Genomic DNA, 17,048 nt, shown 5'->3' with positions numbered 1-17,048 from the left:
TTAACTATCTAGGGCCAGTATCCAGAGCATAGAATGTTTTCCTTTTTTTTTCTTCTTCTGGATTCCTCTCAGGGCACACCTTTGGGGGACCAGCTGCAATGGCTGATGGCTTGAGGTAGGCAACATTCTTTGTTTATTGGAATAGCACGCAACATTCCCTTTTCACATGGTGAATCAGAATGTTTATATAATGTACAATATAATACAAGTAATGAGGAACTATTGGAAACTTCCTAAGTTTGTCCCAATGGGAAAATGGGTAGAGAGTTATTTTATTGCATTCACTTGCATCTACCTAGTGACTAATGATTTTGAGCATCTTTTCATGTGCTTCTTGGTTATTCTTACATCTTTTGGTTAAGTATGTGTTCAGATTGTTTGCTCATTAAAATAAAATTGTATTATTTTTATTGTTGAATTGTAATTGTTCCTTATAGATTCTGGATGCAAATCCTTTATCAGATTTGTGGCTTGCAAATATTTTTTTCCTTAGTTTATGGCTTGTTTTCATTCTCTTGATGGTATAAAGGCCCGTTTATCAATTTTTTCTCTCTTGGATTGTGCTTTTCATGGCATAGGTATAAAATCTTTGCCTAACCCAAGATACTGAAGATTTTCTCCTATCTGTTCTTCCAGAAGTTTTATAGATTTGCATTTTGTATATAGTTTTGTGATCTATTTTGGGTTAGCTTAAAATTTTATTTTCTAGGAGTAATTTCATTTGTTTTAACTCAGAGAATAAATATGCTATAGGAGTACAATTGTAGGAGCTATTGTCTCTGGTTGGTATTTTGGAAGCATGGATTTGTCAATGACTTTTAAGCTCTTTGACCTTGCCAAGAAATATAGGGGACTTTGTGAGTTACGCAAAAGTGAATATACCTAAAACAAAAGTTTCATGACAGAATATTTACCCTAAATACCAGTGTTCGCCCTTACTACTTTTCCCCCAGCAATTCTGTTTCATTAAAAACAAGTGCTTGTCCTGACCCATTAAACAGATTTTGTATCCCACTAATGGGAGCAGGTCAGTTGAAAAACATTGACTTAACTACCTTAGTTGGAACTCACAACCATCACCACCTCCACTTACAAACATAAATTATTGCCCTTTTCCTTCTGTTAAGTAATAATCCTCTTCATTGTTTCTCTAATCACAATTTAATTGTTGGTATGACTTAAACATTTTTTACATGATATTGCTAGCCATGTTGTCACAAAATACAGTAAGTAGGGCATTTTTTCCAGCTGTATTGCGATATGCTACTGCTGCTGCTGCTGCTAAGTCACGTCAGTCGTGTCCGACTCTGTGCGACCCCGTAGACCGCAGCCCACCAGGCTCCCCCGTCCCTGGGATTCTCCAGGAAGAACACTGGAGTGGGTTGCCATTTCCTTCTCCAATGCATGAAAGTGAAGTTGCTCAGTCGTGTCCGACTCTTAGCGAGCCCATGGACTGCAGCCCACCAGGCTTCTCCGTCCAAGGGATTTTCCAGGCAAGAGTACTGGAGTGGGGTGCTTATTGCCTTCTCCGATGGAGATATGAGTGACACATAATATTGTGTAAGTTTGATATGTTTTCTTGATACACTTACGTATTGCACAGTGATTACCACCATAGAGTTAGTTAACACCTCCATCATGTTAAATAATTACCATTTCTTTTTATGGTGAGAACATTTAAGATCTACTCTCTTTCTGTACTTTCAAGTATACAGTGTTGTTGCTGTTGTCCAGTCACTCAGTCATGTCTGACTCTTTGTGACCCCATGGACTGCAGCACGCCAGGCTTCCCTGTCTTTAACCATCTCCCGGAGCTTGCTTAACCTCATGTCCATTGAGTCAGTGATGCCATCTAACCATCTCTTCCTCTGTCGTCCCCTTCTCCTCCTGCCCTCATTCTTTCCCAACATCAGGGTGTTTTCCAATGAGTTTGCTCTTCGCATCAGGTGGCCAAAGGATTGGAGCTTCAGCTTCAGCTTAAGCATCAGTCCTTCCAATGAATATTCAGGACCGAATTCCTTTAGGATTGACTGGTCTGATCTCCTTGCAGTCAAAGGGACTCTCAAGAGTCTTCCCCAACACTACAGTTCAAAACCATCAATTCTTCAGCACTCAGCCTTCTTTAAGGTTCAACTCTCACATCCATACATGACTACTGGAAAAACCGTGGCTTTGACTAGACAGACCTTTGTCAGCAAAGTAATTTCTCTGCTTTTTAATACGCTGTCTAGATTTGTCATAGCTTTTCTTCCAAGGAGCAAGCGTCTTTTAATTTCATGGCTGCAGTCAACCATCTGCAGTGATTTTGAAGCCCAAGAAAATAAAAGTCTGTCACCGTTTCCATTGTTTCCCCATTTATTTGCCATGAAGTGATGGGACCTGATGCCATGATCTTTGTTTTTTGAATGTTGTGTTTTAAGCCAGCTTTTTCACTCTCCTCTTTCACCTTCATCAAGAGGCTCTTTAGTGCCTCTTCGCTTTCTGCCATAAGGGGGGTGTCATCTGCATCTCTGAGGTGATTGATATTTCTCCCAGCAATCTTGATTCTGGCTTATGCTTCATCCAGCCCGTAAATATACAGTCAGTATCGTTAATTATAATCACAGTGCTGTATATTAGATTCCCAGACCTTATTTATCTTATAACCCTTTGACCAACATCTTTCCATTTCCATGACCCCCAAGTTTCTTTTAATTGTAAGTAACAGAAGCACAGGACTGGAGAGGGATGAGTGTGAGGGGAAGGGGCAGGGGCCTGGGAACCTTGGCCGCTACTCTCAGGTGCTGCTAGCATTTGTGTTTTGGGCTGCATTGGCTTCATTGTGAATAAAGCAGGGCAAAGGGTAATAGAATTTTGCCAAGAGAACACACTGGTCATAGCAAACACCCTCTTCCAACGACACAAGAGAAGACTCTACACATGGACATCACCAGATGGTAAACACTGAAATCAGATTGGTTATATTCTTTAAAGTCAAAGATGGAGAAACTCTATTATATTCTTTGCCTTAGAAAGCACCACTACGAACAAAGTTAGTGGAGGAGATGGAATTCCAGTGGGGTATTTCAGATCCTAAAAGATGATGCTGTGAAAGTGCTGCACTCAATATGCCAGCAAATTTGGAAAACTCAGCAGTGGCCACAGGGCTGGAAAAGGTCAGCTTTCATTCCAATTCCAAAGTAAGGCAATGCCAAAGAATGTTCAAACTATCACACAATTATACTCATGTCACATGCTAGGAAAGTAACACTCAAAATTCTCCAAGCCAGGCTTCAGCAATACATAAACCATAAACTTCCAGATGTTCAAGCTGGTTTTAGAAAAGGCAGAGGAACCAGAGATCAAATTGCCAACATCCATCCGCTGGATCATTGAAAAAGCAAGAGAGTTCCAGGAAAACATCTATTTCTGCTTTATTGACTATGCCAAAGCCTTTGACTGTGTGGATCACAATAACTGTGGAAAATTCTGAAGGAGATGGGAATACCAGACCACCTGACCTGCCTCTTGAGAAACCTGTATGCAGGTCAGGAAGCAACAGTTAGAACTGGACAAGGAACAACAGACTGGTTCCAAATAGGAAAAGGAGTACGTCAAGACCGTATATTGTCACCCTGCTTTTTTAACTTATATGCAGAGTACATCATGAGAAACGCTGAGCTGGAGGAAGCACAGGCTGGAATCAAGATTGTCAGGAGAAATATCAATAACCTCAGATATGCAGGTGACACCACCCTTATGGCAGAAAGTGAAGAAGAACTGAAGAGCCTCTTGATGAAAGTGAAGGAGGAGAGTAAAAAAGTTGGCTTAAAGCTCAACATTCAGAAAACTAAGATCATGGCATCTGGTCCCATCACTTCATGGCAAATAGTGGAAACAGTGACAGACTTAATTTTTCTGGGCTCCAGAATCACTGCAGATGGTGACTGCAGCCGTGAAATTAAAAGACGCTTACTCCTTGGCAGGAAAGTTATGACCAGCCTAGACAGCATATTGAAGAACAGAGACATTACTTTGCCAACAAAGGTCCATATAGTCAAGGCTATGGTTTTTCCGGTGGTCATGTATGGATGTGAGATTTGGACTGTAACGAAAGCTAAGCACTGAAGAATTGATGCCTTTGAACTGTGGTGTTGAAGAAGACTCTTGAGAGTCCCTTGGACAGCAGGGAGATCCAACCAGTCCATCCTAAAAGGAAATCAGTCCTGAGTGTTCATTGGGAGGACTGATGCTGAAGCTGAAACTTGAATACTGTGGCCACCTGATGCAAAGAGATGACTCATTTGTAAAGACCCTGATGCTGGGAAAGGTTGAAGGAGGGAGGAGAAGGAGATGACAGAGGGTGAGATGGTTGGATGGCATCACCAACTCAGTGGACATGTGTTTTGGTAAACTCCGGGAGTTGGTGATGAACAGGGAGGCCTGGCGTGCTGCAGTCCATGGGGTCATAAAGAGTTGGACCGGACTGAGTGACTGTATGAACTGGCTTCGTTGTTGCTTCTTTTTGTGTGAATTGTTCATTTCTCTCTCTCTCTCTGAAGACTTTCTCTGATTCTCTTTGCACACGACTGCCCCAAGACCTTGAGTTTAATTTTAGCTAGACTAGGATTGCTCTGCTCCAATTCCCAGGAGAGACAGTATAATTAGTTTGACTTCAGACAAGTTCCACCCTGGCTGCAGTCAGCTTTGCCCAAAGCGGGTGGGACCAGAAAATAGAACCCCTGTCTATTGTTGTGCATCAGAGATTCACAGTTCTGACAAACCGACAAGAGTGTTGTGTCTCTTGCAGGTTCAGTACGTGCTGGTTGGCATACATTTATCTCTTCAAATGTATTTAAAATAATTTAGTTTTCAGAATATAGAGGTCCATAAAATGTTTATAGGATACTGAAAATAAAGTTAGGGATTGCAGAACCAGAAAAAGTCACACTGTCATACAAGAGTGACTTTTCTTTTTATTGTCTTCATGTCTTATATAATTACACTTACATAACACGTAGATATTTAGTCAAATGTATCAGTCCCAAAGTGCTCCTTATTTTAAAAGGTGTCAGGTGTTTATATACAGAATATCTGTGGATCCAGCAAATGAGAGAGTCCCAGATTAAAGAAAATAGATACTTAAGGTTTGAATGAAAGCACTTTATTTGAAGAGTTTTTGTTTAGATATATTAAAACTCACAATTATCCTCAAATGGTGAAGGGAAGATAGGAAAATAACGTTTATTATGACTCCGCTTAGTTAGATAGTTAACATTATGCTATTCCATTCAGCCCTTATAACTGCCCTTTGAGAAGTAGGCATCCTTATACCATGGCCAATGACAAAATGCAAACCCGGGGGAAATTTAGCTTGCTGATATGTGGCTGGCCTGGGATTTAAGCTCTGGTCTGCATGAGTTGCAAGTCTCTTCTCTCCCAAACCCTAGCCTTCAGGAACATGAAAAATTAATTTACATAACCTTTCTAGAGAAAGCTGTAAGTAGGACTGTATAGGAGTCACCCAGCTCATTCTCTTGTCTGTATACTGAAGTCTCAGTCTCAGCATCAAACGTGTGGCAGCCATTTCTCCAATATCTGGAGTGAAGACATGAGTTATGTAATGTTTAGTCATTTAAGCACCTGGATTTTTCAGAGGTCATTCAACTGATAAATCAATGTTTAAAAATAGCAGTGGCTTCTTCAGTTTGTGAAAATATATATATATGTTTTTTTAACCTTATATTCTTAAAGATTAATGCATGCTAAATTGAGAATTGAGAGTGAAAAAGGGAAAGCTGACCTTTCTTAGTCTGAATAAATAGGAAGAGGAAAGCAAAGACTGGCTAAGCTGCATAAGACAGTATTAAGCTTTCCCCTTTTAATGTGAAAAATCAGAAGAAATACTTATTTTAGAAATTTTTGTTGAAGACGTATTTATAACATAAATGCTTCCTTACATTTTAGTTAGATGAAACAAATTTAAATCATTTGTTCTTGGTGATGTTGACTGAAGAGGCAAATAGTCGTGATTTTTACCAGTGAGTTAATGATAGTTTACCTTCTGATTTATCAGCCTAAGTGGCTTTGGCGATAAAATGAAAAGGAATAATCATTTGGTTTATTGTAATTTCAGACTTAGTCTGAAAAAAATTTAAAACAATGACTAGGGTATGATTCCTAAAATAAATAGGCTTTGTGTTTGGATGGTGAAGAATATTCATTAAAGTTCTAGCAAAAGATAAGAATGTGGTCTCTCTACAGGAGATGAAATGTGGTCTCCCAGGCTTACCACTTAAGATTAGGTTGATATAAATTAAATCTAGCCTAATACTTTATTTGTTAAGAATTCACAGTGACCTTTTTAAAATAGACAAGAGATGCAGATGAGTTTGATGTTTTACAATTTATATTGTTGCTATCTTTCAGGACAGGAAAAGAGGAATTCAAATCATTGCTTTATTTCTTGTTTGTTCCTTTAGAAGCTGTCTTTTCTAGTTAAGGGACAAACTAATCAAGCATGACATGCTTTAGCCATCAGAATCTTGACCAACTGATTTCAGCATTTCTCTTCTAAAAGTACCTAATTGAAAGTAACCCTGAATTACTGACTCTGTTGTTGGCCCAGGTTTAGGGAAAATGAAGCCCACTTAGTGTTAATTGATTGAACCTATTGTCCTCCACAGTTCTTTTAAATGCCACTAATGTTTTTTCTCATTGCCATGCCTAGAAGCAGGGATGGGAGCATATTAGTAACAGAATTTTCTTCTTAGGAAGCTAAACCCTCGGTATTGTGGCCACTTTGACCTTTTATTCTTTCTCACTTCTTGACCCCATTTTCTTATTCTTCTGATGGCCAGACTATAAGACCACACAACAGGCCAGTTGTGATACAACTAAGCTTTTGCTCTCATGGTGAGCATGTTATGTGGGCCATAGACTTTATTTAAAGGACAGATCTATTTGGAGAAATTCAGCTCCTTGCTGCTCTTTCAGGATTGAAATTCTAGCTTCTCTTCACATCTTCTATCTTAGCTTTCTTATTCAACCCTGATGACTCTGTTTGCTGCTGGATTTGGTCTAAGACCTTTACCAGCAGTCAGTTTTGCATAGTCACACTTAATTGTTGGGTTTTTATAAAGCACTTCACTTTTTCTTCAACTTTGTTGCTTCCAATTTCTGGGCTACTGTTTCTTAGTTCTGTTTGATGAACTATAAGAGTACTAGTAATAACATTTTCCTTTTCGCCTTGACTAGATTCAGGGACAGTTTCTGAGTTTTCCTCACTCTCTGTGGCTCTCAACCCTGTCTTCCTCAAACTCCCCCTTTTAAATAAATTTTTGGTTGTGTAAGAAATAAAGTTCATAGGTAATATAACCTGCCTGTACATGTTATAAAAAAAAATGACACCGGGATAATAATATAAAGGCTAAATGAGTGTAACTCATAACACAGTCTGTGTTTGGGGATGTAATTATGAGGGCACATTGTCCTAGAGGATAGAATGAAGGCATTGATGCTTGTGCCTACTTCTGTGGAGAAAGTGTGTTTGTGAGAAGGAAGATAATTCTAAGAAGTTCAGGAAAATAGAAAATCAGTGATGCACGTGGACTGTAAAAATGTTAGAATAAGCGATAACCAACCAGACTTGTTTGTTGTGTATGATAAGCGAAAGAAGAAAACACTTGAAGTAGAGAAAACATGCCAGGACAAATTATAGACTGTCAGCATGGAGAAAATGAGGAAGTATGGTATTCTCATAAATGACCTGGGCCATATTTATGAGTTTAGTGATGAAACAATTTCTTATGTTGTGATATGGGACGGGATACTGTTGAGCTATCACAGAAAGCATATCCTGCATTTTGAAATATATTGTCATGTGTTGAGGCATATTTTAGGTTCCTAGTCTTCGCCCATGGACGGAGGAGCCTGGTAGGCTGCAGTCCATGGGGTCGCTAAGAGTCGGACACAACTGAGCGACTTCCGTTTCACTTTTCACTTTCATGCATTGGAGAAGGAAATGGCAACCCACTCCAGTGTTCTTGCCTGGAGAATCCCGGGGACGGAGGAGCCTGGTGGGCTTCTGTCTATGGGGTCGCACAGAGTCGGACACGACTGAAGTGACTTAGCAGCAGCAGCAGTACTTCAGAAGTCCTCCAAGATCATATCCTTCTCTAGGTGATGAGGAATAGAGGATGGTTTAAAAAGAGAAACAGTAAAACAAGAAGCTATGCAGAAGTTGTGCAGTAGATGTCTCTAACTCAGAGAAGATTGAAAAACAACAGGCAGTCCCCAAGCAACTTTCAAATATCATCTTTCGCAGCAGAGCTCTTTTAGAGTTATAAAAAAATCTCAAAAATACGTAGTGTGACAGTCATCTGAAATATTAAAAGTAGCTTTTATTGAGATCGACATGGTTTTTGTGGCTACTAATTTAATAACGTTTTGCTCGAAATTTAATAAAAGGATTCTCATATCCTCCATGACATTTTTTGCAGAGGTTTCATTGCTTTTGCTGTAATGCCATTATTGCATTGAAATCCTTTTCAAGAAGTGGGAGGTTAAAAATGCTGTAATATATAGAGCATGGAGTGAGTACATCATTTAATTTTGAGACAATGTCTTTATTTGATTGAAACTTATAGCTCCATAAAGTCTTTTTCCTAAATTCTTGGCATTCTCTCTTTACTTTTAATAAGCTCTACTTCGTATTAATATATGCACAAGTGCTCTCGATACCTGTGTTGGGTTTAGTCTGACAGAGCATTTTTCTCCTCTGGGATATGGGATGATTCTTTGTTATGTGGAACTGCTCCACATTCCATGCCTCTGGCCTCTGCCAGAGTGGTTCCCCTCAATAATTAAGGGTTGTAAAAGCACCCCAACACATTTCCAAACTACTCCCTAGGGAGCGGTGATCACTGACCATTTGGCTCTTTCTTGCTGTAAGTACATACCTGTATTTCTCAAAAAAACCTTCACAGATTTCATTTATGATTTAAGAACATTTAAGGTCCTTCCCTATGTACTTTTCAAAGAAGGATCTTTTTCACTGTGTGACTGCCAGGAGCTGAATTGTTTGTGATTCCTGCTAAATCCAGACGTGGAAGTCCTAATTCCCCCAGTATTTCAGAGTTTGACTACATTTAGAGATAGGATATTTTAGGGTGGGCCCTAATCCAGCATGACTGATGTCCTCATAAGAAGAGGAGATTAAGACACAGAGAGAGGACTGTATGAAGACACAGGCCATCTGCCGTCTCTCTCAAGGAGAGAGGCCTCAGAAGAAATCAACCTTGACAACACGTTGATGTCAGACTTCTAGCCTCCAGAATTGTGAGACACACATTTCCGTTATTGGAGCCACCCTGTCTATGGTACTTCATTATGGCAGCTCCAGCAAACTAACACAGTGACCCCTTAATGTGTGTTACCTCCAGGTCAGTATACTAGAAGAGCAGTGTAATTTAGTGATTGCAGTTCAAGTTTTCAGTATTACAATCCCAGCTCATCCACTTAGTTGTGTGACCTTGGGCACATTAATTAACCATGCGAAACTGCTTGTTTTGTTTTTTTTTTTAATCTGTAAAATGAGGATCAGGATACCTTCCTCACCAGGTTGTTGTGAGGATTAGGTGAAATAAATAATGTAAAGTACATGATACCTGGAGGACTTCCTAACGATTAGTTCTCTTTTCATCTGCCTCCACTTTTAGGTGTGTTTTGCATTTTCTAAAAGAATGTAAGGCATGCTTGGCAGATGAGCCTCTATTGTGAAATTTCAGGCTGCCTGATTGGTGGATGGCAGAGAGGTTTGGGGGCAGTTAGGTATTTTCAGTAGCTTTAGTCAATAATGTGCATATAATGTTTTGCAGTTTACAAACAGAAAGTACCTCACATTCACTTATACATGATGTGCAGTTATTAAACCTAACTATGCCACAGGAGACATTGTGGTAGCCTTTGTTTTGCTTGTCTAACTTCCTTTAAGACACAGGAGACCTGCCCTCTGGGAATCTGTTGGGTTGTCTTCCTTTTTGATGTTCCATAGCCCCATAGCACACATACCTTAATTCATAGCCATATATGCTCTGTTTTAATAGTCTGTTTTCCCCAAGAGATTGAGTTCTTTGAAGGTGTTGACTGTTCCTTTTTCATCTCAGTATCCCTAATGCCCTGCACAGTGCCTGGTTCTTTGTAGGCGTACTCTAAATTACATATCACTAACTTTTTTTCAGTGATGTTAAGTGCCAAGTACATTTTTTTGTCCAGTTTTTATAAGTTATGATCATTCCTTTTTAAAAATATTTATTTATTTATTTTTGGCTGCATCAGGTCTTAGTTGTGGCACATGGGACCTTTGCTGTGGCATGTGGGATCTTATTGTGCCCAGGCTTCTCTCTGGTTACAGTGCTTAGTTGTCCCAGGGCATGTGGCAATCTTAGTTCCCTGGTCAGGGATCCAACACACATCCCCCGCATTGGAAGGCGGGTTCTTAATCACCGGACCACCAGCGAAGTCCCTTACTGTCCATGTTACAGATGAGAATCTGTACAGTGCCCAGATCATACAATTCAGTGGTCAGAGCTAGAATTTGAACCCAGAGTTCATGTTCTTAACCAAAAGGATGGAAGGGCTGTTGTATCTGGGATATTGATGCTTTTGTACTGTGGTGCTGGAGAAGACTCTTGAGAGTCCCTTGGACTGCAAGGAGATCAAACCAGTCAACCCTAAAGGAAATCAATCCTGAATATTCATTGGAAGGACTGATGGTGAAGTTGAAGCTCCAATATTTTGGCCACCTGATGTGAAGAGCTGACTCATTGGAAAAGACTCTGATGCTGGGAAAGATTGAAGGCAGGAGGAGAAGGGGATGATAGAGGAAGAGATGGTTGGATGGCATCACTGACTTGATGGACATGAGTTTCAGAAAACTCTGGGAGTTGGTGATGGACAGGGAAGTCGGGCATGCTGCAGTCCATGGGGTCGCAAAGAGTAGGACACGACTGAGCAACTGAACTGATTGTATGGTAGTGTTGCTCATACTGTGGAGCATTGCATTGTGAGGGTCAAGAGCCTGAAGAACACCTAATACGGAGGCAGACTGGGGTGTATATGTGTCCTGAGGCTTGGAAACGAAGTTATATCCTAATGGACACTTTTCTGTATTATTTCTACTAGTAATGAAGGTACAGATAGTAAATTGCATCTCTCATATGCATTTTCTTCATTAATAAATGTATAGTGATGAGGAGTGCATTTTTCTTGCTATAATCTCCCAGATCTCTTAATATGCATGTTATCATTACCCACTACTTCATTATACATTCTAAGATTTATTTTAATAGCAGGGTTAAAATGGTTGATGCAACTTTAGGGAAATTTGCTATATGTTTATTAAAAATAAGGTGGAGAGGGAGGTGGGAGGGGGGATCGGGATGGGGAATACATGTAAATCCATGGCTGATTCTTGTCAATGTATGACAAAAACCACTACAATATTGTAAAGTAATTAGCCTCCAACTAATAAAAATAAATGAAAAAAAAAATAAGGTGATAAAAAGTGAAGATGCTGCTCATGACAGTTAAAACCTCAGATTTCTTGATTCCTTGGCAAATGAAACATTCTAGAATTTTTTCTTTTTAAATAACAATTTACCCCTTTACCGCCAATATATTTTTCATTTAAAATACTTCATTTGAATATTGTTCTTGCTGATTTGCGGCATCTTTACACCTATTACTAACAGTCTCTTAGAGACACCCTTAGGATCTGTTGAGACTTGTAGTACTGTTTGCTTCTATAATATATGATTCTCAAGTGTGTGCTCTCCTTACCCTCCTTGAGCTGGTTTCTATGATTTTCCCCTTTCTATTGCTGTCAAATATTATACATTGCAGTTGTCAGTGTGCCTTCGTGTGGCTCCCTTCTTGCCCCCTAATGATTTGTTGCAGGCTTAAAACCAGTCTGCCGAGCTTCTTAGGAATTGTACTAGAAGGACTAAGGAGCATGTTAGTTACTAATATAAATGTGCATTTGTGCTTGAACTTCGTGACATGTGTTTTGTCTCTGAGGCCTCTTATTTACTGATTTCTTTGCTGCACTTTGAACAGATGAAGTTCCTTCCAAACTGGTTCATTCTAGGCATTATATTGTAAGATACTGTAAATTTTCATTTTATGTGTTAAAAAGGATTGTTTGGCTTTGTATTCAGGTAATTTTGCTATAGATTGTGACATTTGCTATAGAAACGTGACATTTTTTTTTTTTTTTGTTACATAAATTAACCCATTTATTATAGGCTAGCAACATTATCAAATGGTGGTGCTTCTACTGGTCCTTCAATTCCTTCAGTCTTCTGATGGCAGACTTTACTGTGACAGCAGAAGTGGTGTTGTAGGTCCAGGCACCACCAGCTACTGTTTTCATGCAGGAACCACAGTGCCAAATGCCCACAGCTCTTCTCTTCATCTTGGTTTTGCCACAGAAAGAGCAGGTATACTTGGCGTGCTGGCTGATTTCAATTTTCTTCACCATTTTCCTGAGGGAGGCACCATAACGGGTCCCGTATTTGCCCACGATTCCGACCTTCTTGGTGCGTTTCGCCATGTTAACTCAACCTAGATCCGAGCCTAAGAGCAGAAACGTGACATTTTATGATCAGATATTATTGGAAAGTAAGATTCTTTCTGCTTTACTGAAAGAAATGGTGCTGTAATTTATCCTGTGGAAAAGTGGGAGAAGTCCCCAAATATTTTCACTGGTCGTTCTGTGACCAGCATTCATTTAGGCACCTTGCAGTTCTTGATCCAGAAGAGATTCCTGGATTTTAAATTCCAGTTTTGACATTGGACAAGTTATTTAAGATCTCTGGGTCTCGTGTCCTCATTGATGAATTTCAGATAATTATATCTGCCTTCCCAGGTATTGAGAATTGCTGGAAATGTACGTACTAGTTGCCTAGGAGAATACTTGACAATTACTTGGTTTTTTTCTAGTCACAGAGCTAGAAATTGGTTGAGTGAGGACTTTGGACTCGTCCTGGAAGCAACGAGTATAGATCACTTATTGGAAGTGTCTTCTGATAAACGAAAGCCAAAAATGAACATAGTCAGCATTCAAAAATGTATATGTATACATTGGGAGTAAAATGGATCTTATGGGAAAAGTAAAGATTCTAGGAAGAAGGGGAATACCAGAACTTACTTCTTTTCCTCTTTTTCCTTATTCCCTAATTGGCCAGTGTGCATTTTCTTCTAAGGATAATTTTGAGTTTTGTTGGAATTTGATAAGAATGTTGCTTTTCTTTAGAATTGTCAATTATATTTTTGCACTGCCGCTTAGAATCATCAGTTTGGTTAGTGGCACTACCACCCATCAATCACCCAAGGTATAAAACTTTACTGATAATTTGCACTCCTCTCATTCATCCAATTAGTTGATTAAATCTGTCCACTCTTCTCCTTCCTCATTACCACTATTTCTTTTCCAGACCTCCTTGTCATTCTCTTTACACCGTCATGACAGTCTGCAAGCTGGTCTCGCTGTTACTCTCTCCACTTGCCCGCTGGTTTTCCACGTTGTGGTTGGTGCTCCACAATTCCTCTCACTGGATGCTGACACCGTCATCACAATTTCCCAAGTGTTTGCACTTAGCTCTTTTATGGTACATTTATCCTGATGGAGAAATCACATGGAAAAGACAAGATGAGTGATCGATACTTCCCCTTTATTTTCCAGCTGCCAAAATAATTCGCTGGTTCTTTACCACCTTCCAGAAATGCTCAGTGATCATTTTTAGCATGATTATGAACTCTTACCTTTAGACGTATATGATTTGCTTCAGTCCTCATAGTTGTTACCCTTATTGATCCTCAAATGATCCCATATTTGAACAACGGAAGCTTATTTATATTGGCTTCGAAGTCCTTTTGACATGGCCCTAGGAGTCTTTGATGGCTTCCTTACTTTTCAGTGTAAGATGCTCCAGGGTCCTCTTGTACATTTCTGCTCTAGAGCCCATTATCAGCCATTTAGAAAATGGAGCCCTTGTTTCTTTATTTGGAGGGGAATGTTACTTAGATATCACAATATAATTATTAGGAGTATTATTGCTACTAGATGGATCATTGTTTTAAAGCCTTTCTTGAATATATTAATACAACTATAATTTTTCTTTAGGATAAACTGTATCATGAGTTCTTATTGATAATGACCATTCAAATTTAATTAACCTCAATGATAACTATATATGTATTTCCTTTTGACAAATACAAAGGTTCAGTGATACCTACATAATTATCATTTTGTTTATCCCACCATATATACACAACAGCCTCAGAATAACAATACCAACACGGCCATCAGCAATGTGATTACTGGACGCCATTTACAATATGTGTGTGTATGTGTGTGCGTGTCTGCACAGTTGTGCTTTGGGGCAGGTTTTTTTTTTTTTTTTTTTGTCTTTAAAGTATATCCCACTAGAAATCTACATTTAAGTTGTGTTTTAAAGTCACTTGAATTGTAATTTCTGTTTATACAATTATACAACTAACAAGGATACACAGTTTGGGCCATTTATTTAATTTTACTTGTGATTTTAATATTGGTTTTTAAATGCAATTTTTATTTAGGTATAGGATATTTACACAATTCAAAAGTCTAGTCTACAAAAGAAGACATATTCAAAGAAGTCCACAATGTAACAAAGAGTCAGATACAACTTAGTGACTGAACAGTGACATGTATATATATATACATATATATATATAAAATATATAAAATTTATATATAAAATATATTTTATATATAAAAATATATTTATATACATAAGTATATATATATATGTGTATATATACACATATATATATAAAGTGAAGTGAAGTGAGGTGAAGTCGCTTAGTCGTGTCTGGCTCTTTGCGACCCCACAGACTGTAGCCTGCCAGGATCCTCTGTCCATGGGATTTTCCAGGCAAGAATACTGGAGTGGGTTGCCATTTCCTTCTCCGGGGGATCTTCCCAACCCAGGGATCAAACCCAGGTCTCCTGCATTGTAGACAGACGCTTTACCATCTGACCTACCAGGGAAGCCCTCTATATATATATAAGCATGTATATAATAATAAGATATTAAGTTGGATTTCTAAGACAGTTTCTACCTTAATGAAACTTAAAGACATCCAGCACAGTAATGAAAATGTGAAATACCTGGTAGTTAGTTAATGTCTATATGATTGGCCTTTTCATGATGATATAGGTTATTGTAATAGCAGATGATTTGCTCAAGCTTTTATTCAATCCCCTCACTTGTAATTGGCTATAACTTGCACCTCTCTGCTTCATTGAGATGTTGTAAAGATTACACAGGCTTAACGGAGTGATCAGCAGTCTGAGACAGACATGAACTTACTAAAAGCAACATACTTATATGGTCCCTTGCTATATTTCCCCCTTCTCATACACATTGTGAGAAGAAACATTTTTTAAAATACATTTTTCCCCCTTTTCTTTGTCTCATCTTTTTTTCCCTCTCATAATTTCTGAGCACTTTGGTTAAAGTGCTTTTAAGTGAACTGTTTTATGTCCTTGAGAAAGCAGATAAAGGTTGAAATTCAAGTGCCTCTGAGCTCTTGCCCAGGTGAGGAAGGGGAGTTGGGCCTCTGTGCTGGGGGTGGCTGTAGGTCTCTCAGCTGGACTGCTGGCCATCTTTCTGTATGAAGTCTAGAGGAAAGGAGGCTTTTAAGAGTGGGTCCTGAACTTTGAAGGGAGACGGAAGCTCTAAATATAAGCCTTGGCATTCTGGACACTTGCAACTGAACTTTATTCTTTTCTCTTTTAAATACTAACCCAAACCAAAACCTTACACCTGTCTTTTATCATTAGTAATACGAAATTCAGGAAAGAAGGGAGAAATATTTTAGTTGAAAATATTAGAAAACATTGTGTGTTTCTGTAAGCAAATATGTAAACAATTGTAAAAGTTTTGTTTTCTAGCCTGTTGGGATAGATGGAGTAGTGGTTGGAAATGTTAAGTAATCAAAATATTTCAGAGTGAATTCTTGTTTTTTCCAGTGATTTTTCTTCACTCTTATTAAGAAATTCACGAAACTATAGTTCATAGGTCAGATTCAAAATCCACAGCCACCCTCACTGGCTATTTTCAGTTTCATGGTTTGCTCTACTAGCAATTATTTCCTCAAATTAGGGCTGCCATATTTAGCAAATAAAAATACAGGATGTTCAGATAATTTGAATTTCAGGTAAACAACTTTTTTTTTTTTTTTTTGGTATAAGGAAGTTTCATGCAGTATTGTTGACATTCGTACACTAAAAATGTACCCACTGTTTATCTAAAATTTGAGTTCAACTAGATGGTCCTATATTTTACCCAGCAACCCTCCACCGAACCAAGTATATTAGGAGCCTCATTTAACAAGTCAAAAGCCTTTAAGTGATATTAATTGATGCCACCATGCATTGAATTCTCTTGACTAGGGATCTCTTCGCTAGTTGTCCTTTTGATTTTGCTTGCACTGCCCATGTCATCATGAGTCAGTGGTTTGATATGAAAAAACCTCTTTATGCCATTTGTGCTAATTACAATGGTTACATTATTTAAATGTCACAATCACTATTCGAATGTAACTATGAAAAGGAAGCTATTTCTAAGAAAAGAGAGTTGAATGTATTGGGTGACTCCTGAAATTTCAGGGGTCCATTGAAATGATTAAGATTTAAAAAGTTGTCATTGAGTATGCAGTGCCATGCTGAGCCATACTGGAGCTTGAGGAAATTAAAAAATTCAGTAATACTATCAGTAATCCCGAGGCTGTCTTTATTTAAAGTACTGGTGTAATGTTCATCATGGGTTTTCTGTATTAATTTAGATTTTTTTTTAAAAAAAGCAGGTTTATTGAGCTTTAATTCACATACCATAGAATCCATTCATTTAAAATGTACAGTTCCAATTTATAATAGACAAGGCATGGAAACAATGTAATTGTCCATTGATAGATGAATGGATAAAGAAGATGTGGTACATTTATACAGTGGAATATTACTC

General features: G+C 38.5%; 2 protein-coding genes across 5 annotated transcripts in view; one reads left to right on the top strand and one right to left on the bottom strand.

Annotated features, from left to right (window-relative positions):
• KLHL13 (kelch like family member 13) overlaps positions 1-17,048 on the top strand; it is a 280,675-nt gene that overhangs the window by 129,371 nt on the left and 134,256 nt on the right. The gene's annotated exons all lie outside the window — the stretch shown is intronic.
• Positions 12,262-12,621, bottom strand: LOC133053112 (large ribosomal subunit protein eL43). Its single transcript, XM_061137961.1, has one exon. The coding sequence runs from the start codon at positions 12,590-12,592 to the stop codon at positions 12,314-12,316; it is 279 nt and encodes a 92-aa protein (XP_060993944.1). The 5' UTR covers positions 12,593-12,621; the 3' UTR covers positions 12,262-12,313.

Source organism: Dama dama, chromosome X, assembly GCF_033118175.1.
Source record: "Dama dama isolate Ldn47 chromosome X, ASM3311817v1, whole genome shotgun sequence".
Classification (NCBI taxonomy): domain Eukaryota; kingdom Metazoa; phylum Chordata; class Mammalia; order Artiodactyla; family Cervidae; genus Dama; species Dama dama.
Note: the sequence above shows the minus strand (reverse complement) of the source record. Positions and strands in the feature narration are given on the sequence as shown.

Bases quoted from the DNA above. Each gene is read 5' to 3' on its own strand.
- LOC133053112 (XM_061137961.1), bottom strand. From the start codon at position 12,592: ATGGCGAAACGCACCAAGAAGGTCGGAATCGTGGGCAAATACGGGACC.